Source organism: Sander vitreus, unplaced genomic scaffold (genome assembly GCF_031162955.1).
Source record: "Sander vitreus isolate 19-12246 unplaced genomic scaffold, sanVit1 ctg520_0, whole genome shotgun sequence".
Classification (NCBI taxonomy): domain Eukaryota; kingdom Metazoa; phylum Chordata; class Actinopteri; order Perciformes; family Percidae; genus Sander; species Sander vitreus.
Window position 1 is genome coordinate 14,876 of NW_027595621.1, and position 24,981 is coordinate 39,856.

General features: G+C 39.2%; 4 protein-coding genes across 4 annotated transcripts; all 4 read left to right on the plus strand.

Annotated features, from left to right (window-relative positions):
* Positions 1–2,305: 2,305 nt before the first annotated feature.
* On the plus strand, positions 2,306–5,074 carry gja11 (gap junction protein, alpha 11). The gene is made up of 3 exons (XM_078245459.1): positions 2,306–2,434; positions 2,703–2,888; positions 4,466–5,074. The coding sequence occupies exons 1-3, from the start codon at positions 2,306–2,308 to the stop codon at positions 5,072–5,074; spliced, it is 924 nt and encodes a 307-aa protein (XP_078101585.1).
* A 2,916-nt stretch (positions 5,075–7,990) lies between these two features.
* Positions 7,991–8,818, plus strand: LOC144514268 (gap junction Cx32.2 protein-like). Its single transcript, XM_078245454.1, has one exon. The coding sequence runs from the start codon at positions 7,991–7,993 to the stop codon at positions 8,816–8,818; it is 828 nt and encodes a 275-aa protein (XP_078101580.1).
* Positions 8,819–11,979: 3,161 nt separating this feature from the next.
* Positions 11,980–13,396, plus strand: LOC144514271 (gap junction Cx32.2 protein-like). Its single transcript, XM_078245457.1, has 2 exons — positions 11,980–12,135; positions 12,752–13,396. The coding sequence occupies exons 1-2, from the start codon at positions 11,980–11,982 to the stop codon at positions 13,394–13,396; spliced, it is 801 nt and encodes a 266-aa protein (XP_078101583.1).
* A 1,770-nt stretch (positions 13,397–15,166) lies between these two features.
* Positions 15,167–21,738, plus strand: cunh1orf198 (chromosome unknown C1orf198 homolog). Its single transcript, XM_078245456.1, has 6 exons — positions 15,167–15,516; positions 15,935–15,985; positions 16,491–16,616; positions 17,200–17,367; positions 17,976–18,317; positions 20,250–21,738. The coding sequence occupies exons 1-6, from the start codon at positions 15,211–15,213 to the stop codon at positions 20,304–20,306; spliced, it is 1,050 nt and encodes a 349-aa protein (XP_078101582.1). The 5' UTR covers positions 15,167–15,210; the 3' UTR covers positions 20,307–21,738.
* Positions 21,739–24,981: the final 3,243 nt, after the last annotated feature.

Genomic DNA, 24,981 nt, shown 5'->3' on the forward strand with positions numbered 1-24,981 from the left:
AACATCAGGATGGTGTAAATCATTTACGTGAACAGAGACCATGCCGCCTGCCAGAGTTTACCCTGTGACCCCCTTCAGATCAGCCAGGTCACCGACTGTGAACCTGATAAACACGTGAGCTGTGCAGCCAGGGGCGTAGCACAACATTCTGGGCCCTGTAGAAAGGCATTCTTTATGGGCCCCTCCCTGAATCCACAGCTATTCATTCTAGCATCTTTTTGGGCCCTCCTCACACGAGGGCCCTGGGTACTTGGTCCCATTTCCACCCCTGGATGCATTCTGCCCTAAATCCACATGGTGGGCTGCTTTAGGAGCATTTAAACACAAAACCACAATCTCAGACTGATTTCTTCCAGATGCAATTAGTAAATGTCTAGATGGAATAGGTAAAGTAGTGAATGTATGTATTCACAGGTCAAGAAAATACTCACGTTAATATAAAAATTAAGATAATATGGTAACACACTTGATAATAAACGTTTATATCATATTCATTATATAATTTTCATACAAATTGTAAAGCCGTGCTGTAAAAATAGGGAGGATCAAGGCAAAAAAAAGACAAATAACACCAGTAAAATAAAAAGTAGCAAAAAGCTGCAGGGCAGGATGGCATCGTAACACCTAAGCTACAGGAGCGCCACATAAAAAGTGAGTTAGTTCAGAAGAGTTTTTTTGCAGTAGTAGCAGCTGGGGGGGATGAGATGCCATTCTTCCAAATAATATTCCCTCATTTGGTGTTTCTATGGTGGTGAAGCGTACTGCCTAACCCAAAATATCCCAAAGGTGTTCATTTACAGTACAGTTGCCATCTGGTGATTGTAAAGGCAACAGAATCGGAATCACATCATTTTCATACTCATCAATCCTTTTAGTGAGTCTAGAAGCAGCTGCATTTGTTTCTCCACTAATTTATATAGGTTTTCCCTTTAATCTGTCAACTTTTTGCAGATAATATATGAAAACATGAGTCAGTTGACTGCAGTGCGTGTAACTGAAAATCATGTGTTTAAATGTGGCCTGTCACCTCCTAATTTCTGCCTTAACCAGCCGCTTTGATTCAGTGTTGGGACTGGAGGTTTGTTGTTGTGGTTAGGATGGTGTCCTTCCAGATAAGACGCAAAAGGAACAATGAAAGGATAGCTTGTTCTTCATATTTCTTTTTGTCGTCCTCCTGAGACATAGCTCTCTTCATCTACCTTTTTTCTTCGTAGATTTTTACAACTGGTAAGTTCTTTCTTTTTTTTAACTAACATCTGTTCTCTCTGATTTTACCTTGTCAAAAAGGGTAACTGATAATGTACTGTACATGGACTGGGAAACAAATGTAGATTTATGGATTTGTTGTGGAATATGTTGGTGTTATACAATACTACTGCAAAACTATGTAATATTTGTTACATGTACAATTTGAAAAAAGATGAATATGCATGACATTTGTACATTTGGCAGACGTACACACCATAACGAGAAGCTCCAAAAGTGGAGCTGGGTAGGGCATATGGCCGCCGTAAGAAGTTACATTCTCAAACTTTCGTTTGAGAAAATAATAAAAAACGTGACTGTGACCATCTGAAGTCTATAAAATTAAACTCTTTACAGCTACCAAACAGTCAAACTGTGTAATCTTTTATGAGAATGCTTTTCAAAATATTATTTTGAAATTACAGAAATTAACAAAAAAAAACAATAAGGGGAAAAAGCCTTAAACCATCAAATATCAATATATTCAGAATAAATGATTCACTAGGTAAAAGAAACTTTATAAAGAGAACATTTTTAATGATTAGACTATAGACGTAGCAGCCTTACTTACTCAGGCAGGTCGATCTGTATTTGTCATTTTGTCAGTGGTTGAGCTCACATTCTTTGAAATAAGATTTGCGATGGTTGGTATTAACCAAGGTTAAGGTCTTGGTTTCCAGCAGATAAGTATGTTTTGGAGACTCGGAATCAGCAGCTCTGGCTTCTATCAGTAAACTCACAAGCCTGCGAGAAATGATAAAGTTCAGCCTTGTGAGAGAGTCTGCCTGTTCTGACTTTTACACCTACAATGATTTCTGTTTCACCTTTTGTAGAACTGCAAATAACAGCTCCAATCAAATGGTGTTACCCCATTGCTAATGACATAAAACCAGAATACAATTCTGTTTACAAAATGATCTCTTTTGGTCAACCAATAATAGTATATATATTTTTCATTTCATGATGCAAGTTCATTTCACAGATTATCTGTCTGCGAGTCATAATGGATCATTTTCACATTCATCTCCACACACAGAAAGCAGGACAACTGGCGACTAAAATGGGTGAATGGGATCTGCTGGGCCGACTGCTGGATAAAGTGCAGAGCAACTCCACGGTGATCGGCAAGGTCTGGCTCACCGTGCTCTTTGTCTTTCGCATCCTGGTATTGCGCGCCGGCGCTGAGAAGGTCTGGTCATATGTTTACCATTTCAAACACACTTCACAGAGTGCCCAGGAATAGCCACAATGTAGGGATTGGGAATGTCTTAAAACTCTGATTGTGTGGCGAGAAAGAAGTGCTTAAAAAGACAGAAATACCAATAAGCACTTTATTTTTTATGAAAATGTTGAGGTACAGGGCAGTAAACATTGTCCCTACTACACTCTAAACATTCTGAAGTTTGTAGTATTATGTATCATCTCTTCTATCATCTCTTTCTTCTAATCTTGTCTAGGTGTGGGGCGATGAGCAGTCCAACTTTGTCTGCAACACTCAGCAGCCCGGCTGTGAGAACGTCTGCTACGACCTCGCCTTCCCCATCTCTCATATTCGCTTTTGGGTCCTTCAGATTATTGCTGTGGCGACTCCAAAGCTGCTATACCTTGGTCACGTCCTTCACGTGATCCACATTGAGAAGAAGGTGTGTCGCTGGAATGGGTGTAGTACGATAGCGTGACGGGTTAATGCTTGATTTGACAGGTATGCCACACCTGTAGTGGCAGAAGCATGGGCCAGTAATGTAAAAGTGTAGTGTCACTCATAGTGCCAAACCCACAAAGAAGTATCACAAACTCTGCGAACGAACTTAGCTTATTTTAACTCACATATTTACTGTATGGTTGAGTCTAAGTGAGCCTCTCTCATCCATGCCCTTGGGCCCCGATCACACAGAGCGATGCCAGATGCTCCTTTTTGTTATTCTTGCTAGGCAACCACTGAATCACCTGTCCTTAGCCAACCGTTACTTTGCTGTGAAGTTAAAAGACGTTGGGCGCCTTTTCGCTCTGAGTTTTTTCAACTCGAGGCGTTCAGTCCACATTAACGCGAGGTGCCTAAAGCAGAAATAAGCAAGGCAAAAGCAGCAAGCAAAATGCTTCACTCTCATTGAAAACAATCTGATCGGCCTTAAGGCGCTGTCACACCAGCCCGATAATCGGCCGTTGGACAGTCTGGCGAGGTCAGTGACTCAAGTCTGTTCGGTGTGTTCTGTGCCGTTGTCCGTCCAAGGGGCCGTCAGCCTTCATTTTAGCCGATTTGACATGTATAATTGGCGGGGCGGGCACTGCAGGCAGTCAGACTCGAATGTTGAGTGCTAACCCGGAAACGGGGAGCGGAATGAGCGTGACTAGAGTCTCTCAAAATCGGACGAAAATCTTTTAAACTGACCTTTGTCGATCTGAAACGAAGACAGATTCAGCAACTGCACGGCCAATTTCTCACTTAAAATGTTTTCAGAAACACGTTTCAGTGAACTATTTTAGTACAATATGAGATCGTATTCTGAACAAGCCGCCATGACAGTCTGGTTTTCAATTTCCGGAGAAACCAGACCCACGTGACGCATTTGTCCAATCAGCTGCCTGTTTTCATTTTTGGGCGACAATACAGATAAGCGCCGCCTGCCGTTATGGAGATGTATTACGTCTCGTCGCTTTGGTGTGTTCCGAGGCACTTTATTGACCAACTCGGGGACACTGATCAGTCCAACTGCCTTTCCAGCCAACGGTCGGCCGTCTGTTTGGTGTGTAACTGCCATTAGGCAGCAGTTTCCGGTTTTTTTTGCCCCCTCGTGGCAAATGAATGATTAATGTAGCTTTAAATTGATACTTATCCCACATCTATCTTTTCAGCACCTTAAACTTACTTCTTGTGGGCTTTAAAGGTAGTTTGGTTATCAAAAACAGTGGATGTGGCTGCTCGACGCCAGTTGGTTTCAAAGAATCCCAGTGATCAGAAGTTTTCATGGCAGAAATAAATCATCACTTCCATAAAAACTTCTAAAACTACTTTCCCAGCATGATCAACTTATCTGCTGATCCCCATATGCTTTTATTTTATATTATGCTCAAATGTTTGCCAAAATCTGGTTAAAAACACAACTTCCAGTGCTTCCAAGTTTCAAGGAGAAAGATAGCACGACACGCAATAAGTGTAAGTATGCCTTTTTCAGATTACTGTAACATTTCTAACCCTGTTTCCTTGTTCTTCCAATCCAAGTTGAAGGAGAGGATAAAGAAGCATGCTGATTTTAGTGACCAGACCAGTCTCTTCCTAAGGAGGGCCTACAAAGTTCCCAAGTACACCAAGAGCACTGGCAAGATCCATATCCGTGGCCGTCTCCTTCGCAGTTATGTCTTCCATCTTGTGGCCAAGATTGCCCTGGAAGTTTTGTTCATCGTGGGTCAGTACTTTCTTTACGGCTTCACCCTCCAGACCCGCTACGTCTGCGAGCGCTTGCCTTGCCCTCACAAGGTGGACTGCTTCCTGTCCAGGCCTACAGAGAAGTCCATCATCATCTGGTTCATGCTGGTGGCGGCGATTGTCTCCCTCGTCCTCAGCCTGGTTGAGCTCTTCTACCTGTGCGTCAAAGCTGTGAAGGAGTGCATGACGAGGAGGCAGGACTACACCGTGACCCCTGTGACACCTCCACTTTCGGAAAGGAAAGCTTTTAAAAGCCGTGATGAGATGATCCAAAATTGTGTCAATCTGGAGCTAGAGCTCCATGGACGAAAGTTAGCGGCGAACGGGGCCATAGGCGGGGTCAGCGAGGCTGCTAAGAATGTATCGTCTGAGAGCAACAACATGGGGGAGGAGGTCCGCATCTGACGCATGGAGGCAGTGACGTGGTTTTTTACGTGTCCAATTCTCCTGAGTTTCAGGGTTTGTGTGCTTTGGCTTTTTTTTGGGGGGGGTAGTAAATAAAGATGTAGGGAGGGGGAGTAGCCAGCTTCTGTAAACAGCACTCAGTCACATACGAAATGTTGCTTAAAATAACTTTTGTGACATAATACAAAAATAACAAACCATATTTTCTTGCAGTTGACAGAGCTGTCATTTGTCACATTGTAGATTATTTTTTTATAGATTTTGCTAAGGGTACTTTCTTTTAGACAACGTTGTAACCATTTTGATTCAATAAACCTCTCATATATATACACTAATCTGTGTCTGAAGGGTTTTTCTATTGAGAACAGCCTCATCCATCCAAACCTCTGCATCTTATTAATCTATCATACTGTATATAAAGAGCTACAAATACCAAAATGCATACATAGCATTTAGTTAATTGTGTGCTGAAAGAATTATCTTTTAATGCAGTTTTACTCTTTGTAATCACTATTAGGCCACTGAGAATATGTGAAACAGCAGAACCTATTCAATTAAATATTTTGTTCCTTTTAAACATAGGCCACCCGTAAACAATTTAATCCACAAAGCATTTGTTCATCAAAATATCAGAAAAATAAGTAACAAGTAAAGCAAAAGACGTGTTTTTTCAAAGAAATAGTTTTAAACTAAGCCATTTTGGAAAATCCACTTAGCTTGGACTGTTAGCTAGGCTTAGCGGCAAGCATGGCTAGGCCTGTAACAATTATTACATAATTGTCTATAATTGTCAATTCTTTTACATAATCGCGGTTTCTTTGTTAAACCGCATTTAATTGCTAACATTAGCCAAGGTCTTAAGGTGTATGACTGGTAATTCTTGATTTTGTTTAGATGTGCCAAATTGTAATTATATAAGTGATTATTAGTCGGACTATATATTTTTATTATTATTTCAATTGTTAGTTGTTGGCACTTGACCCTAAACACGTTCATAGCAACAAAAATGGCAAGGGGGGGACACAGTTAGGAAAAAATGTTTCATGATAATAAATAGGCGTGGTTTACGTCGTGGGCTGTGTATTTGTGTTGTTACATTACCTGGGTCACATAACAGGGATATAGCCAAATGATGTACCCTTGGATTCATTCACAACTTTAATTTGTTTAAAAAAGTAATAAATACATATTTATTTTTGAATTTGACTGAAAGAGACAATTATATTGTTTATCGCAATTATTTCGGAGACAATTAATTGTTAAGCAAAATACAGAATTGTTACAGCTCCAAGCATGGCTCTGTCCAAAGGTAACACAATTAGCCAACCAGCACATTTAAAGCTCAATAAGTTACTGGTTATATATCAGCTGGTTAACCCCAGTACAAAAACAAAAGTGTTACATAGTCCAGCTGTGCTTTTAGTGTGGCTCACTGTATGTGTGTGCTGCACTATTTCTCGGCCAGGTGTGACTTCCTACAGTCTGTGTTAGATGGATCTTTCTGATGAGCTGAACTAACTGGCTGTAGCTTCATATTTAACGTACTGTATAGACATGAGAGTGGTATCTAACTTAACATCTATCAGCAAAGAAAGTGGAGTATTTCACTATATCTTTAACTATTCTATGTATTTTATAGGGTATTATTCCTACTTTTAGTCAGAACAATGACATATCGCATTTAAAATAAAACTGGTCCTTAATTTAGAGATTTTTTTTCACAGACTGTGTCAAAATGGGTAATTTGGGACTTTTGGATGCAATGCTCACATTTTGTTGACATTGGCTCAAAATGAAGTAGGTAGAGGCATTCTGTTTTTACCAACAAACTATTTATTTATGACAAAGTCAATGAAGTCCTTCAGTGTGACTATATTAATTGGCTCCAGAAGATATAACTTAACTATTTACAACTATGCAGTTATCATTCATAACCCCAGTTAAGTCAAATACATGCAGAATATTGAAATATGTGCAGCAGTTTTATTCACCCTTGTTTTAGTTGTAACACACTCGTTTTGTTCGGGTTTTGTTCATTTTCAAACATCCAAGGCCATTTAACTAATATACTGAACATCTGTCAATTATTACACCTGTCTTGTCTTACATCAACCTTTTCCGCTCGTTTGCTGACGGGTACAACGTGACAGTTAAAGCCAGGTGCATGTTGTGCAATGTGATCCCTCATCAGCCCTGATGCTTCCCCAGCACAAAACTCCAAGGTTCAACTTCAGAGCGAGCAAACGGTACCCGTCACAGGCAGTCCTTTCTATGTAAGAAAAAGTCGTTGTAAGAAAAAGGTGGGTTTTTATTTTTACTTTTAAATGTTAATGACATTGTATTCTCTCTAGCAGAATTAATATGATTTACATGTAACTAATAATAGCATCAGATTGCTTTTCATGTTGCCATCAAGCTTTGCCACAAGACACATTTTTAACATGTTTTTGTACAAATGTCATTATAATAGTGTTGGTGTACGCTTTTTAAAGTTATATTTACACAGGAAAAGCACATTTCGGTTTTTCTCTTCTATCTGAGTTTGATGTCTTTACCAGCCTACTATGACGGATTGGTTTAGTGCCACTGAGTTTTCCGTTCTTCCGTTCCAAATTCTCAGTAATGATTATTTTAGGAAAATATTGACCAAGTAGCTCAGGGTTTATGGGGCTCTGATATTGTCTTACTCATCAAGTAGCCAGATTCAAGAACAGAACTTTTTTTTAAAATATAAATTAAAAAGAACAATGAGCACCTTTCTTCCAGCAGCAGCATATTGATTGAATACTTAGGTGTGGTGGTTAGGTGTTGCGGGATCACTTCAAACTAAATTTAAAGTTTGTTTAATTTGTCAGCTGATAAGTATTTCCTTTTATCCGTTTGTCACAGATCAGTAACTGAACAAAACCTATAAAGATGGGAGATTTTGGATTTCTGTCAGGCTTGCTGGACAAGGTCCAGTCCCACTCCACAGTTATTGGGAAGATATGGATGAGCGTCCTCTTTCTGTTCCGGATCATGGTTTTAGGTGCAGGTGCTGAGAGTGTCTGGGGCGACGAGCAGTCGGGTTTCACCTGTAACACTCAGCAACCTGGTTGTGAGAACGTCTGCTACGATTGGACCTTCCCCATCTCGCACATTCGCTTCTGGGTCCTCCAGATCATCTTCGTCTCCACGCCAACACTGGTCTACCTGGGCCATGCCGTGCAAGTCCTCCACAAGGAGAACAAGATGAGGGAGCAGCTGTTGAGCCCCGGTGGGGTCCGCAAAATGCCCAAATACACGGACGAAAATGGAAAAGTGAAGATCAAGGGGAACCTGCTGGGGAGTTACCTGACCCAGCTCGTAGTCAAGATCATCATCGAGGCTGCCTTCATAGTCGGCCAGTACTACCTGTACGGCTTTATCATGGTCCCCATGTTCCCCTGCTCTAAGGCGCCCTGTCCCTTCACTGTGGAGTGCTACATGTCCCGACCCACAGAGAAGACCATCTTTATCATCTTCATGCTTGTGGTGGCCTGCGTCTCTCTGTTTCTTAACTTCATCGAGGTGTTCTACCTGATTTGTACCAGGGTGAGATGTGGGTCCAGGCCTCACACTTACAAGACTACTGCCACAAACCCTGCCAGTCTGTCAGATGCCAGGTGGCAGAACAAGATCAACATAGAGCTAGAGAACAGCCAGAGTCTCGGTGGAAGCCTGGATGGGGCCAAAGAGGAGAAACGACCACTGAGTGGTCAATAAAAAACCACTGCTCTGATCATGTATATCATGTATTAAATGCTTGTTTCAGAATTCTTCCCCATGGTTCCTTGTTCAGATACATTTAAGAGACTGAAGTAAAGAGTTCTTACAAGAAGCTTCATCACTGTGTAGTTAAGTCATATTCTTGCTGAGAAAAGTCTGTTTTTAGGGCCATGTTGTTTGAATATTACATATATTTTGTATTTTGTAACTGAAAATCTAATGGAAAGTGTGCAATATTGATAATGTATTTATGTTCTTCAATACTCTATCTTAATCTATTAGTGAGCAGAGTTTTGTCTATGACCAGTTTTTGAAGGTGTCCTGTAATATTGCTATGTTCATTATCCAGGACTTCAAATCATTTGCTCACTGAATGTTGATGATTGTGGTGAAATGTTTGTTTCTACTGTATTTGATAGAGGCATTTTTATGTGCTTTATTGTTTGAATAAATGATTAAAGTTGGATAAAAACAATGTTTCATGACTATATCCATTATTTTAAGCTGACAGGTATATACTTTACACACACTTCGTACACTTCAAACACCTTACTTAAGAGTATGATTTACACTTATTTGGTAACGCTGTAGGGCTGCAACTATGATTGTTTTTATTACTGATGAATCTACAGAATATGTTCTCAATTTATTGATTAAATGGTTGGTCCATAAATGTCAGCAAATTGTGAAAAATCTCCATTATAGCATGCCAGAGCCCATGGTGACATTTTCAAATCTTTCAAATGTTGCTTGACCAACAGTCCAACACACAAAGCTATTCAGTTTAATATCACAGAAGGGTAAGAAAACCAGAAAATATTCACATTTGAAAAACTAAAACTGGGGATTTTTGCTTAAAAATTACTTTAATGATTAATCGATTTGCAAAATTGCCCCAATTCATTGTCTGTGAGTCAGTAATTGATTAATCATTGCAATTTTATAATAGTGCTATTTCTGAAGAACAATGAGTGGTTGATAGGGTGACAGGTATGAGCCACCACCACTGATTGAAAAATCATTAATCATTTAAAGACAGTTACATCAGATGGACAATATGTGTCACATAATAAGGGGACACAATACATCAATAAAATCTGCAGGGATCATGAGGATGTGCTCAACATTTTGCAATTCAATAAAAATCCCTACAACAAAAGCATCTTTGTGGAGTTTGTAGTGTTATATTTGCTCTGTTTGTCCAGACTTTGTGTAAATTACACCTGAAAAACAACAAAAACCTTCTGTTGACACAGTCTCAACGTGACTTTTCAATCCTCACGTAGTATTCACTGCAGGGTTACTGGATTGCATAAGTAATATGTACAGGTGTTTAGTTATTGTGCCCATGGCCTTTAGTCCCTGAAATTTCATCAAATACAAAATGTAAAAGGGGAGTAGTTTGTAGTAGTAGTAGTAGTTTGGGGATTTTTTACCATTTACTGTGTCGGTGTATATAATTGAACTATAAAATAGCATTAATACAAAAATCACACCATGATATTAGTGAACAAAGGCATAAAACAGCAGTGAAAAAAAAAATCATGAGCACAAGAATTTAGTTGAACTGTCAATCATTAACATGTACAATCTTCATGTTCAGCCCAAAATTGTACCCTTGAGATTTATCATTTCCAGATATTGTGTCAACGTGACAGCTCAGTCTGTTGCGCAGTTTCATCTAATCTAAAGTCCAAGATACCGTGAGCTGGTTTGGTTTGGTTCGCTGGGCTCTCTATCATTCATCTCCAGCTGGTGACCGGTCTGTTTGTCTGCACAGAAGCCTTTTAAATTCAAAAGGTAAGGTGTACAATTACTTTTTTTATTTTTATTGTTGGTCAATTTTGTTGCACGATATACAGAATGTAATTAAATGTTACGGTATTACTTTTGTAATAATATATAATACACACAACCTCCCCCACAAAAGGTAAATTATGATGGATATAGGCATTTATTATTATGAGTGTGTTCTTACTTTAGTTTATTAAAAGTTTTATTTATCACTTTGGCATAGTGTTGTAAGCTAATAGAAGTGTTGAGTGTTATCTGTATTATCTACGTATTTCCACATTTTCTTGGAGTTCAGAACTTTTAGCAATGCTTAGATATGGCAAATTTTATTTTAACTTTGACTAGATAAAGCCAAAGATGTGTACTTAGGATACACTACATCTGTGGAAAAGAAATTCCTCTACTATCATTACATCTGGTCGCATTTAGTGAGATAACGTGAGATAAGTCTTCGTTATGTAATGGATTTTATAGCTCCCTGTTTACGTTCTCAAAATACTACATGTATGGTTTTTACATATGATTGTGTCTCCTAGGCTAACTAGACGTACTGCTGTACCCTTTATGTCAATCAGTAATCAGAAATCACAGCACAGTGCTATGTGCAAATAAACGGAATGCTTTATTCTATACTTTTGTGCTGGAGAATACAATATCAATAGTTAAATATACTCCAGAAATGACTTAAATAAATAAAAATGAATACAATTTTCACAAATTATGCTTCTGTCTCAAAAAATTGATAGCAATTTAATAATGTCCTATAACTTAACCAATGGTCTGCCAAAACCTTTGGAAACTATTGTGCAAATAATTGTGGGTAACTGAGTTTCCACTGTCTGTGGCTCAGGCGGTAGAGCGAGTCGTCCTATAACCAAAAGGTTGATGGTTCGATCCCTACCTCCGCATGTCCGCATGTCGAAGTATCCTTGAGCAAGACACTAAACCCCAAGTTGCTCCTGATGGCAGGCTGGCGCCTTGCATAGCAGCTCCGCCACCAGCGGCGTATGAATGTGTGTGTGAATGGGTGAATAAGAGGCAAATTGTTCCTGGCTTTGTTCCTGTAAGGTAAAAAAGCGCTATATAAATGCTGACCATTTACCATCTACTGCAACTCTGGTTTATTGAGTAGTTGCTATATAAGACTGTTTGAAGTTGTGGGTTTTGCATGTAACTGGTAAGCGCTCATGCTATTCAGTATTATATAACTACATTATTTTTTACCGAACGTTTCTCGTCTGTCTCCATCTGACTGGAGTCTTCAGTTTGTAGATGCCTGGAATATCATAATTCACTTCAGCGACAATAAATGAGGGATTTTCAATTTATATAAAAAAATGTTTTGAGTAAATTAACATTTTTGTATGCTTTTCCTCATCAGATCAGAGACCATGGGAGAGTGGGGTTTTCTGTCCTCTCTACTGGACAAGGTCCAGTCCCACTCCACTGTCATTGGGAAGGTCTGGCTCAGTGTGCTCTTCATCTTCAGGATCATGATCCTTGGAGCTGGAGCAGAGAAGGTCTCATACTGTTTGTTCATGATTTCTTTCTATGATTTCTCATACGATGAATCTTTGAATTACCTCCATGAGACTTAAAAGCTTTACGGTGAAATAACACTCTCTGGTGGCCAAAATGAAGGTCCACAGCTCCTGAGCAACTAATTTAGCTTGATAATAAATAATCAGGTTTATAACTATAATAAGACCTTTTTGTTGTATTGAAAAAAAATGTAGAGGCTATCCCAGCATGCATTGGGTGACCGAATATAAATCCTCTCTTTGCTAAACTAGCCTGCTTGCTTGTTAGAAACAAATAACTTAATTTTTCTTTATTTACTTTTGCTATTTATCTATTTCAAAAACTTGAACCATAACTTAAAATCCCACTGATTCTTTGTACAGCCAGAACATAACAATTTAAAATGCCATTTTGTAAATGGCTTGTTTGTTATTTAGGCATTATTAACACAATTCTCCAATGCGCCTCCAAAATAACAACAGTAGTGGATGCTAGAAGATTTGTGCCATAAGCTAAAAAATAAAAAAGCATCTATGTTAATAAAGATAACTTGGCACTCAGTTCTTTTGTTGTACATATATATAATTATATTGATTTCTCGTTTAAACATTACAGGTTTGGGGTGATGAACAGTCAAATATGATTTGCAACACCAAACAGCCTGGTTGCAAGAACGTCTGCTATGACCAAGCCTTCCCAATCTCACACATTCGGTTCTGGGTCCTCCAGATTATCTTTGTCTCGACACCAACGCTGATCTACCTTGGTCACGTCCTCCAAGTTATCCACAGAGAAGATAAGATAAGAGAATATATGAAGACCCACTCTAGGACTGAAAAACTTCCCAAGTACTCTAACGACAAAGGCCATGTCAAGATTAAAGGCGACCTGCTGGGACACTACATAACCTCCATATTTTTCAGAATCCTTCTGGAGGTAGCGTTCATTGTTGGGCAGTATTATCTGTATGGGTTTGTCATGATCCCAAGAGTCGTCTGCACCCGAGTCCCATGTCCCTTCACTGTAGAGTGCTACATGTCTCGACCCACAGAGAAGACCATCTTCATCCTCTTCATGCTTGTAGTGTCCTGCATCTCTGTTCTTCTCAACGTAGTAGAGATCTTCTACCTGTTGTGTACTCGCACATGCAGACGAAAGTCTAAAACTACTGCTGTTGCCGTTCACCCGCGTTTAAATGGTGACAGTCTGATGAAAAGCGAGAAGCTTAGCCTCCATGACGCCAGCCACAGCACAGCCTGAAGAATGCCATTTAGATCCAATGTGCAAAATGTAAACAGTCACATAGTTACCGAGAAAACGGGAGGGCAAATAAAAATGTGACTGAAATGAGACCAGGGCCCACTTGTGTAAAACTACACTAACAGTTATTTATTTATGTGTTGCTTAACAATTCCTGAAAATTACACAAATTTGGAGATGTATATGTAGACTATTTATGAATCACAGATTCAAATATTTTAACATGCACAAGAACAATACAATATGGTACTGTATCACTGAAGCAACATTTGTTTTTCAGCTTTGTGGATTTATTCAGTTTTTTGCTTTGTGTTTTGTACTTACGACTACATATATTTAACCAATTTCCACTGGCTAAAAGCCATTTAGTAGTGCTACAAGCTTGGTTTGCTCTAAAGAAGTGTATAAGGGCTGTTAGTGCTACTTCGATTTTCAGTTTCTTCTATATTGTTAAACTTGCAGATGTGACTTTTAAGAACTGTAAATATTTTAAAAACAAATAATTAACTTTTTTCATGTTTCGTATTTTAATATGACTGTCTGCGCCTTGTGTTTATAATTGATCGTTCCACTAATGTTTAATTAAAACATGCTTGAAGTTTACATTTCAAATGGCATCTCAGGTTTTGTTTCATGATCACCGTTTTTATACTCATGCTACATTCATGATTTCTGTTTCTGGGTATGACTGAAATTACATTTAACGTAGTTCTACTATAAATCACTGACTTAGATACAGAAAAATATTGAAAATAACTTGTAAACTGTATTTGTTTAGCTAGTGTTCAAATAATCACATCAAAGAAGTAAAGACGAAATAGTCATACTTATATCTTTGCTGATCCAGTGAACTGTAACTTATGCAGTTAATGCATGTAACCTACAAGTAGCCTATCTCGCAGGTCTGCAGCTCTGCTGATTACTACATTTTCTGGAAATTCATTCAAAGCACTGGAGTCTCCCATTGCAGGCATTTGAATGTTAGATTCCTTCCACCATGTCTGCTGGATAAGCAACTGTTTGCTAACTGTGTTAGCCTTCTTAGCCAGAATAACTCTATAAAGAAATGTGTCAGTGTGTGTGACTGTTACCTTGTGGAAAAGTTCTGGTTGACTTTTTTCTTCAGAAAGGTTAACCCTCTCTTCAGCAAGTTTGCATTTTCAACATTCCTCCTACAATGTATCAACTTACCGTGTTTCGCTTAGCTAACCCACTGACTCACCTGCTCAGCACCAAACAGTTGACATACACAGTTAGCAACTAGCTAGCTGGTGCCTGGTGGGGAACATAGTGGAGCACATAGCAGTTAAAGAACCAGATAAACAGAGCTAGCTAACACTGAGTGAATGGACTTACATTCGCCAGGTGGCCAGGACTCCAAATTAATAATAATGTTTCATAACTGCTAAATAAGCAACGGTTTGCTATGCTAACTTGCAACTTGTTTCCGCTGACCCCCAGTGGCAAACAATATGTTATTGCAGGTTTAAGTAGGCATACTGGACACCTCTGGGCGTCTATTCCATTAGTATCTACTGTGTCACTCCGACCGTTACTCCAAGATTAATTCAAAACACGAAGTAGCAGACAGAGACAAACAGTTAAATATTATAAAATATTATTTTGACCAGCACCAACCTGTGGTGCAGTTGCCACAATCTGACAAGACCACTAGATGGCGCCATTACACACCCAACGGAATTGCTTGTGTCCATCCATGTCATCTCGCCTGACGTCCCGCCCTCCGCCCACACAGTGATGAACACTAGCTAGTTTCCGTCACAATAACAACAGCTGGAAGCAGCTAGCTAAAGATGGCCGCCGCAACCATGGCGGGGCTCGACGCCCACAGGATGGAGGAAAAGAAGTTCGAATACTTCTCCTCTATCAACTCCATGGCAAAGAAAATAATGCAGGAGAGGGAGAAAATCAAAGCCAACCACGGCTCGTCCTGGGAGAAAATGACGCCGCAAGAGCAAGACAGCGCTATCGACAACGGGATGATGGATCCCCATATCAGAGCTCGATACGCCATGCACAGAGTTGACCGTGAAGAAGTGGTCTGTTACCCTAAATTGCTCATTCAGACGGGTCAGAAGATAGTTCATTTCGGGGAAGAGGTACTTAAACCACATTTGAATTGATATTAAATAGCTTTGTGAGTGTGTTTAGAGGTCAGGATAGCCTGTGTTGTCATGGATGGTTGCTAACCCGCCACGTAGCCGTTGAAATATGTAGATAAACGTCATAGTGGCTACCTGATACGTAACCTACTGTAGCTACGAATGAAATGTAGTCGCAACCACAAGAAATAGATTAATAGATCAAAGCAAGCAAGGCCATAATCATGTGTTGAATATATGAATAAATAAAACATAATTTTGGTTGCTTTTTTTTAAGGCGATATATAGCTAGCTAAATAATGTATGCTAGACTTTGCTCCTAAATATAGCTAGTATAAAAGGTACATTACTTTATTATTCAAGGAACGCCCTTAGTGTGTTAGTTGAAATTGTATACTGTTGTGTTTCTGTTTAGGATATCACCTGGCAAGATGAGCATTCTGCCCCTTTCTCGTGGGAAACAAAGGTAAATATATTCAGTATTATTTAATATTAAGTTTGAGTCTTACACAAAAAACATAGGGAAGAAATGTGGCACTATAGCTAATGTAGCACTGCAACTATTTTTGTCTATATTGATTCATGTGTTGACTACTTTTTCATTAATAATTGTGTAAGCTAAAATGTCAGAAAATGATAAGAATCACAAACCCAATGTGAAGTTTTCTAAACAATCTAACCAAAAACCAAATATTCAGTTTACAATGACATAAAACTGAAAATGATCAAATCCTCCCGTTTAAAATATCAAACATCAATGACAATTGTTGGCATTGATTTACTTGAATATCATAATGGTCGGCAATTCCCTTGTAATTTCAGAAGTTAGGCGAAAGGTTAATTTCTATCCTTTCTTTAATATCTGCGATTACATTATCTGAATTGGTCCTTTTCTGTCTGAATTTTGCATGTAGAGTTGAGCTCAGTCAAGTCTTGGAGATATTGTTGTAAATGTTGCTCCCAACTTTCAGAGCCAGTTGGACTTCAGCTTGACATCAGGCCCTGCTGACCAGGGAATCTCAGCCTCGCAGGCAGAATCAAAGGCTGTAAAGGTACCTCATCCCAGCCAGCTTGCCAAGAGTACACCAGGAACCAAGGTACAATAAGGAGTGAACTGTGGTTGTTTTAATTTGTATATTTTGGTTGGAAAGGAAACCCTTATTCATCATGTTACTGTAAATGTAGTTTAAGTCTTGACTTGGTATGTGTGTGTGTGTGTGTATATATATATCTCCAAACATAAGAGGAGGGTGTAATCATTCATAGCAAAAGAATCAAGCTTTGGACTGATTTGTCAAAACAACTTTAACCCTTTGGGTTTGGATGTAACATTAACCTAAATCACAGTGAGGGGCTATGGTTTGTGTGATCAAGAAAATCTCAGCATGCATCTTTACACTAAGATTGAAAGTACCAGTTTAGCTGTTAAGATGTTACCAATCGTTCACTTAAAACATAAATATTTAGAGTAACATGGCAGGTTTAATACAGTATTTGCCCCATAATAGCAGTCCGCTAAATCTATAAATTGTGCATTGTTGGCTTGTTAAAATAGTATAAATCTCCAGTAGGAATTTAAATAACTTCGGATTTAAAAGGATAGACAATGCAATTGTACGTTTTATGAATACAGCCCCTAATCCTGGGACTTATTAAACGTATTGTTGTGCGATTGTGAAGGTGTCTGTAAGCGAGGGACGGAGACTAGAGGAAGAGTCGTCTTTCTGGAAGATCAGCGCCGAGAGGTCTAGGCTGGAGGGAGAGCAAGCCAACTTCCAGTCCCTAACCCCCAGCCAGATCAAATCTCTCGAGAAAGGAGAGAAATCCCTCCCCTCCTACCTCCGACAGGTAAGCACTGAAATCTACCAGCGTTTCTCGCTTTCTGGGGGGTGTTTTCAATTCAAGTAAAAGCTGCCAAAAGGTTTTGTTCTTATATTTTGGCACAAGCATCGCATTGCTGGTCTGCATAGTTTCTAACAAACAACATATTGAGAGCAAGTTCCCACCCCAACACTTGTCTTGTCGAGAGCTGTGTTTCCTGAAATAGAATGTAGCCTGAAGCTGCGATAGCTGGCATCTGTGAAGCCTCGACAGAGAAGCAGATGATGAATGCAACCTATTTTCAGTCCCAAAAAAAAAGAAACGATGTCTCGATTGTTTTTGAATGTTCTACTTTGCTCTTCTTTCTTTTCTACTTTCCTAAACATTTGTTGTTGTGATTTTGCATTGTCCAGCCTCATCAACCACCTACATACTGTACATGTAGCTTGCCACGATCATACAAGAAGCTTAAAGGAAATGTCAACAAATATACAACCACTGTTTCAGTGTCCGTTTCTGAACAATTTCAAAACCTTTGTTCTTTTTGTACCATTTTAGCTTATCTTAAACGTGTATAATGCAAAAGAAACCTTAAATTACTGATATTATCTGTAAATGTTATCATTTTCCTACAGGAGACCTCTGTCACCACCAAGGAGCCTGAGGCAGCAGACCCCCACCCTCCAGCTGCTTCCAGGTCCACCAAACAGCGAGCACCCAAACCTCCTGCTCCCCACCCCCCTATCCCTGTCTCTGTAAGCGCAACACCATCCATCTCCATTTCGTCAAGCCCATCACCGCCTGTCAGCGTGTCGTCGTCCGTTGCAGGATGGGAGCGATCTCAGAGCACCCTGCCATCGGTCAGCAACTCCGTGGATGAAGTGTTCTCCACCAGCATGATGTCCAAGCCCTCCAACCACCCCACCAGTGTGGAGAAAGAGGAAGAAGGTTCTACCGCCAGCCCCGCCTTTGCCCAGGTGAGTTCTGAATCGTTTTTTAGAGTGACCTGAGCACAGTTTCTAAGTACAACATTTGCTTTGGATATTGTGAACTGCAGCAGTGATGGATTCAAAGCCAAAATCACATTCCACATTGCCGTTCACCCGCGTTTAAATGGTGACAGTCTGATGAAAAGCGAGAAGCTTAGCCTCCATGACGCCAGCCACAGCGCAGCCTGAAGAATGCCATTTAGATCCAATGTGCAAAATGTAAACAGTCACATAGTTACCGAGAAAACAGGAGGGCAAATACAAATGTGACTGAAATGAGACCAGGGCCCACTTGTGTAAAACTACACTAAGAGTTATTTATTTACGTGTTGCTTAACAATTCCTGAAAATTACACAAATTTGGAGACGTATATGAATCACAGATTGAAATATTTTAAAATCGCATTCTACATGTCTATAGAGAAAAGAACATACCCGCTTCGATATCAGGATGTGGCCTGGAATGTAACATGCTTAAAGGTGCGGCATTTGTTTAGCCCAATATATACTGTGTAGACCCACAATAGCAATGGTTTTTGACTCAGCCCATGTTTCTAAAGGCTGCATTCACACCTGTAGTTCGGTTCACTTGGTCTAGATAAAGAAAAAAAAAAGAGAATAATCTAATCTATCTAATCTATCTATCTATCTATCTATCTATCTATCTATCTAATCTATCTATCTATCTATCTATCTATCTAATCTAATCTAATCTATCTATCTATCTATCTATCTATCTATCTATCTATCTATCTATCTATCTATCTTAGTTTTGTTGTTCACACTGATAATACAAACAAACCGAGAGCTGTAAATATCAGGTTATATGACCTGACAGGTAACTCATATGTTGGGCAGTTTTGGTGATTGTCAACCTGTATCTTCAGTGCTACATTCAATTCAATTTTATTTATAGTATCAAATCATAACAAGAGTTATCTCAAGACACTTTACAGATAGAGTAGGTCTAGACCACACTCTATAATTTACAAAGACCCAGCAATTCCCCAAGAGCAAGCATTTAGTGCAACAGTGGCGAGGAAAAACTCCCTTTTTTTAGGGCGAAACCTCGGGTGGTGAGGAAAACTACATGGGCCCATGTGGGGAAATGTAACTCCAGAGACCAGAAGCAAGTCATGCAGCACATTACTGAATCTTGTACTGTTATGTTAAGAGTGATGGACGGTTATTACGTGACCGCTATGTTTCACTCAATTTCCAAAACGCAGAGTAGAGCAGGAGCATAACGCATCACTGTTTTAACTCCTTTTTACTCACTTGGTCTTGCGTGATTGTATAAATCACTAATGCACATTCTGTGACATTTCTTCACGGTCAGTAGGTGTATTTAATAACAGTAAAGCTTATGAATTCTTGCTAAAGTCACGCATCCAACTATCACACAGTCCTCTTGTTGGTCTGATTTGCTTTTATACCACAAACTAACCACACCACATTGGAGCTGAACCGAACCAAACTTTTCAGCCTTTGTCCGGTTCCTCAGTCTGCGCCAGAGTTTGATTCACAGCTTTCCCACCAGCCTAAACAAACCAAACCGAGCGGGTTAAGCCTCCTAACAAAGACAAGCAAAAGCTTGAATACATAAGAAGGGAAAGAAATCGGAGAAATCTTGAGAGATGCAAATAAAAAGATTCCAGTTAAATTAGCCGTAGGTAGGAGGAAGGCAATATACAGAAATAAAAATTGTGGCGAAATAATAGAATTTCAGCCAACACTGCTACAATGAATCCGTTGTAGGAAGTCCAATAAAACCAATCCAATAAATAAGTGAAAACAAGTCATTAAGTTCATACAATTCCTTCATATCATATACGAGTTAGAAATCCAGCTAAGAATACCAGTTGTTTCAAATGTGCTGACCGGTGTCTCTCTGTCTCTCCCGACCTCCCGTCCCCTCAGTTCAACACAAGCAACAACATCCTGAAGACTGGATTCGACTTCCTAGACAACTGGTAAACCACAGTCGGGACCAGTCACCGCTATCTATGAATGAATCATTCTCATCGTCACTCTAAAGAAGGACCACGCTGCCACGACCACAGACATCCACGTCTAGATTTAACACCAGGCTTTAGAAATTACCACAATTATATTGTTGTAATTATCTTCAGTGGCTTGTTAAGACATTATCTCACTGCCTGTGTGCTGGTGTTCCCTCTCCCTCTCTGATTTTAGGTTTGAATCTCTTAGATGTCTTGCCAAACACCCCCTGCCCACTAAATGCCGAGTGAGCAGGGATTGTGCTCGCCCCCTGTCTGTGCATTCACACTGCAACAGCTTGGTTGGAAGATAAGATAAGAGTATGGAACTGCATCAAAAATAAATGTCGTAAAGAAATTTAAGAGCTAGTTAGTCATCTTTTTACCCTGAAGTCTTTCAAATAAATGTTTTAAAAAGAAACAGGAAGGCTGGGGGATAAAGTAGTTTGGAAATCGAATGGTTTATTAGCCAACACCAATAAAAAGTTCAGTTGTGGACGCATTTTCTCAAACGACAAGTTTGTTAACTGGTCTACACATTAGCCAAGGGGTACCAGGGATATACCTGAATTACCAGGTAACTCTGATAACCCATTGATCCCGTTTTTTTGTAATGTGAATGCACAGTAACGGTGTGACTTGGCTGCCTTTTACATGTATCTTTTAGACACTAATACAGCAAGCAAGGACATTTTTGTACCTTAAGCATGTCAAATCCCACACTCATCCCATTTTCTATGTTTGTTTATTTTGCTCTTTAATGTGCTTTTATTTATACGTACCTATATATATTCTTATAAACCTAAGAATTTTAGAGTTAACGTAGTGCTCAGTACTGCAGTCCTGGCCCACATGACGCAATTACTACAGACATCATTCCTACTGGTCATGGAATTTCCTGGAATATCAATGAACTGTTGACATATTTTCAGATGGGAAATATCATGGAATTTTACCATTTAGCAGAATGTATTTTCCAACTTTCACACACTCATTGAATTAGATGGTGTTTTTTTTTGTTTTTTTTTTAGCAAGTAGAAACCCAGCTGACAAAGCAATGGTAGTGCTCAAACTCATGGTATGAATGTCCGGGCTGCCATTTATGGATTTAGTGTCTCGCCAACACTTCCTCACCCTTTCCAACTGTCACCTTTGACCTCAAACTAGTGCTAAGCAAAGCTAGTAGTGCATTTATAATGAAAATAAGACACATTCAAACGTCGTGTTTTAGATAAACGGGCAGGCATGTAGTGATTTGTACCACTCCTGTCATAGTTTACATGACTAGAGTACTATTTTACTGAATTTTATATTTATCTGCTGATTGTATCTTATGCTATACATGTATATTGCACTCATGCATTTTGAGGTCACAGATTGGAAGGAAGTAAATAAATAAGTCAACTCTGTTTCTTGTCTTTTTCTGTTTTCTGCTAAACAAAAAAGGTTTTTTTTAATAGGACACAAACCCTATTCCTTTGTAATGCTGAGTACTATTTCCCAGCTTTTCCCCTCCCTTCTTGATCACACCCTCAAATTATATTGTCAAAATTTAATAAAGGCCACGTTAATAGTTTCTGCTGAATTCCTCCTGGGAGGGAAAGAGAAGGTTACTAGTTGGAGCGTTTGTTATGGTTACAAATGCAACATCGGTAGAAGATTGTTTGCGTTCTTGTTGACCTCCCCTCTCAGCTCCATGACATCAATCCCTCCAGCTGTAATTTCTACCAGATCCAAAATGCCATCTAGCAGAGGAGGAGGGAAGGATGTCTGGTGCTCAGAGGAAACTTTGTGCTGTTCAGTTGAACAACACATTGGCCCAGTTTAGAATCACCAGACCTCATTCCACCGTCTCCCTCCGGCACAAAGCAGCCACTCCACAGAGTGTATTTAAGGAAGGAAGAGCATTTCTGTGTTTCATACATAATGGGGTTATGGCTACCTGAGTTAAACCGACATGAAGTAGATGGTTGTTTTTTATTGAATACCTGATGTGCTCCAATCCACCTGTGCTACGATTGATATCATTTTTTATTATGATGACTACGGGTTACGTAGTTTTCGTGTCGATGATTGTCTTAACTACATTTTGCACTGTAAAACAAAGAAATTTGGTGAAATCAACTATAGCCTTTCAAAACCATAACTCTATAACTGAAAAGTAAATGAGGAATGTAAAGGATTTGTTCAAACATTTTCAAAACGAATGAATAAGTAGCAGGAGGCCGCAGCTATGTAGCTTAGCATAAAGACTGGGAACTGGGAAGCAGCTAACCTAGCTTTGTCCAAAGGTTAAAAAAAAACAACCAAACTAGCAGCACATCAAAAAAGAAGTTACTGCACCTGAAAAAAAAAATAGTCTGACACATAAGCCTCATGAAACACTGTCGTTTTTAAACTTAGATTTTTTGTACGAACGAGAAAAAAAACAAGATGTAACGTGTCACATCAGTTAGCTTTATAGGTTCAGGTAGGTGGTGTTTTAGATGGTGTCAGGCTAGTTGTTGTTTACCCCTGCTTCCAGTCTTTATGCTAAGCTAAGCTACTACCCAAAATGTTGAACTATATTCTTTTCACTTAAAAAGTACTAAATATGAACATTTTTGGGACTTTAAACTGGTCAGAGAAGAAATTACACATCAGAACAAAATAACTATAAACAGATTCAATCTAAATACATCCTGTATCAGTGTTGTTCCTTAAGGTACTGTATGTTTGTGTTCATCATCCCTAGCTGAACTGAGGCACCTTTGTCCAGTCAAGCCGCCTCCCTGCAGCTGTACCCAACACATCCACACTCTGAAAGGCTGCTTTGTGTTCCCTCTTACCTATTTTTTTTTTGCAACAAATGTTTGGGTACAGGAAAATCATTGCACGGTATTGAACTTACAGCGGAAACAGAAACAGGAGCATTAATGTGTTACCTCATGTCTAGCAGGCTAATAAGGCAGCCCGCTCCTCAGACATGTTATTAAACTGAAAATAAAACTATTGAACTGATTCTGACAGATACTGAGTTTGCTGTGCACCAGACTAAGATTTCTCCTATTTTAGAAGCATTGTGCAGGTCTGAGAGATCTGCAGTTAGTTGGAAATTTGATTAAGTCATCCACATGCTTTTGTACTGACGGAATACCTCGTTGTATTAGTGATCAAAGTATGGGAAACATCTGCATTTCAGTCCTGTAATATGTATGATTACTCAAATGTAATCACACATGGTCATGTCATTTAATACATTAATGTTGTGGGTAGCAATACTACAGAGACCGTGTGAATTTAAGGGGGTGCTTTAACATGTAATTTTCATACATTAAATAAACATTCTTTGTTCTACTATTGAAAATGTTTTAGCATTTAAAGTTTGATTTAGATTTGTGACTTAGAATTATTTTCATTATCAGCTATTCTTTCAAATTTGTATTGTTTGATGAGCAGTCCAAAATCTAAAAACACATAATTCAAAGAAAAGCTGGAAATTGTCACAGAAGATGTTGGTGTTTTTACTTAATCCTTGTGTTAAACAATGAATTGATTATCGAAATAGTTTCTGATTCATTTTCTGTTGATTGACTAAGCACCAATCATTTCAGCCCTAGTTTGCTTTCATTGTTCACAGTGGGAAATCATCAGGACCCACCGAGGTCAAAACAAGAATAAACACCTTTTTCCAGTCCCTTGTTTGAATCCAAATTGAAGTCTGTAAAAAGTTTGTGGTTTTGGACTTTGTTGTGTACTGGAACAGCTGTGTATGTGCAGCCGTCCTGCAGCTTCAAACACATCAGTACCTCTTTGCTGAAAGCAGACGCTCCCAGTCCCAGTCTGAGCTCCTCCCAGTCCCAGATCCCAGATCCCTGCCTCGGCTTCCCTGGAAGACTCTGCTAAATTCTTGTGGCATTTTAACTGGTATGCCTCACACACACACACACACACACACACACACACACACACACACACACACACACACACACACACACACACACACACACACACACACACACACACACACACACACACACACACACACACACACACACAGACTTTACTTTTTATTGTACAGTATGTCATAATTTCCCCTGAATAGATTATAACTGCATAATGGTCTTACCACTGATTTATTTATAATTATTATTTATATTAAAGCAGGCCTGATATTCAGCCCAAAACAAGGGATGTGTGTGTGTTTGTGTGTGCGTGCGTGCGTGCATGCCAGTGAGTGTAATGATGATGTGTAAGAGGCATGCAGTGTTTTCTATGTGCAACCGAATTCAGCCAACATTTAAGCCAGAAATAAATACTTACAGTAAACAACATGCAATTTGAACATCAGGCATGAAATGAATTTCCTTCTCCTCCTCCTTGTAAATAGTAGTTTGACAGGAGTTTTGTCAAACACCATGAATATATTTGGCATGAAAACTTTCATGCCAAATATTTATTTCAACACAGACAAGATGTCCTCAAGTGCTATAGAGAAAATCATAACAGCCACAGAGCTCTTTTGTTAACAGGTCCATCTCCATGACAACTGAGAAAACTACAACCACTGATACATCATAGAGGTGAAAACGGCAGAAAAACATAGTAAGTAGATCTTGAGATGGGTTAGTTGAGTTACGACCATTAAACTTATAGATGACTGACCATTGAAA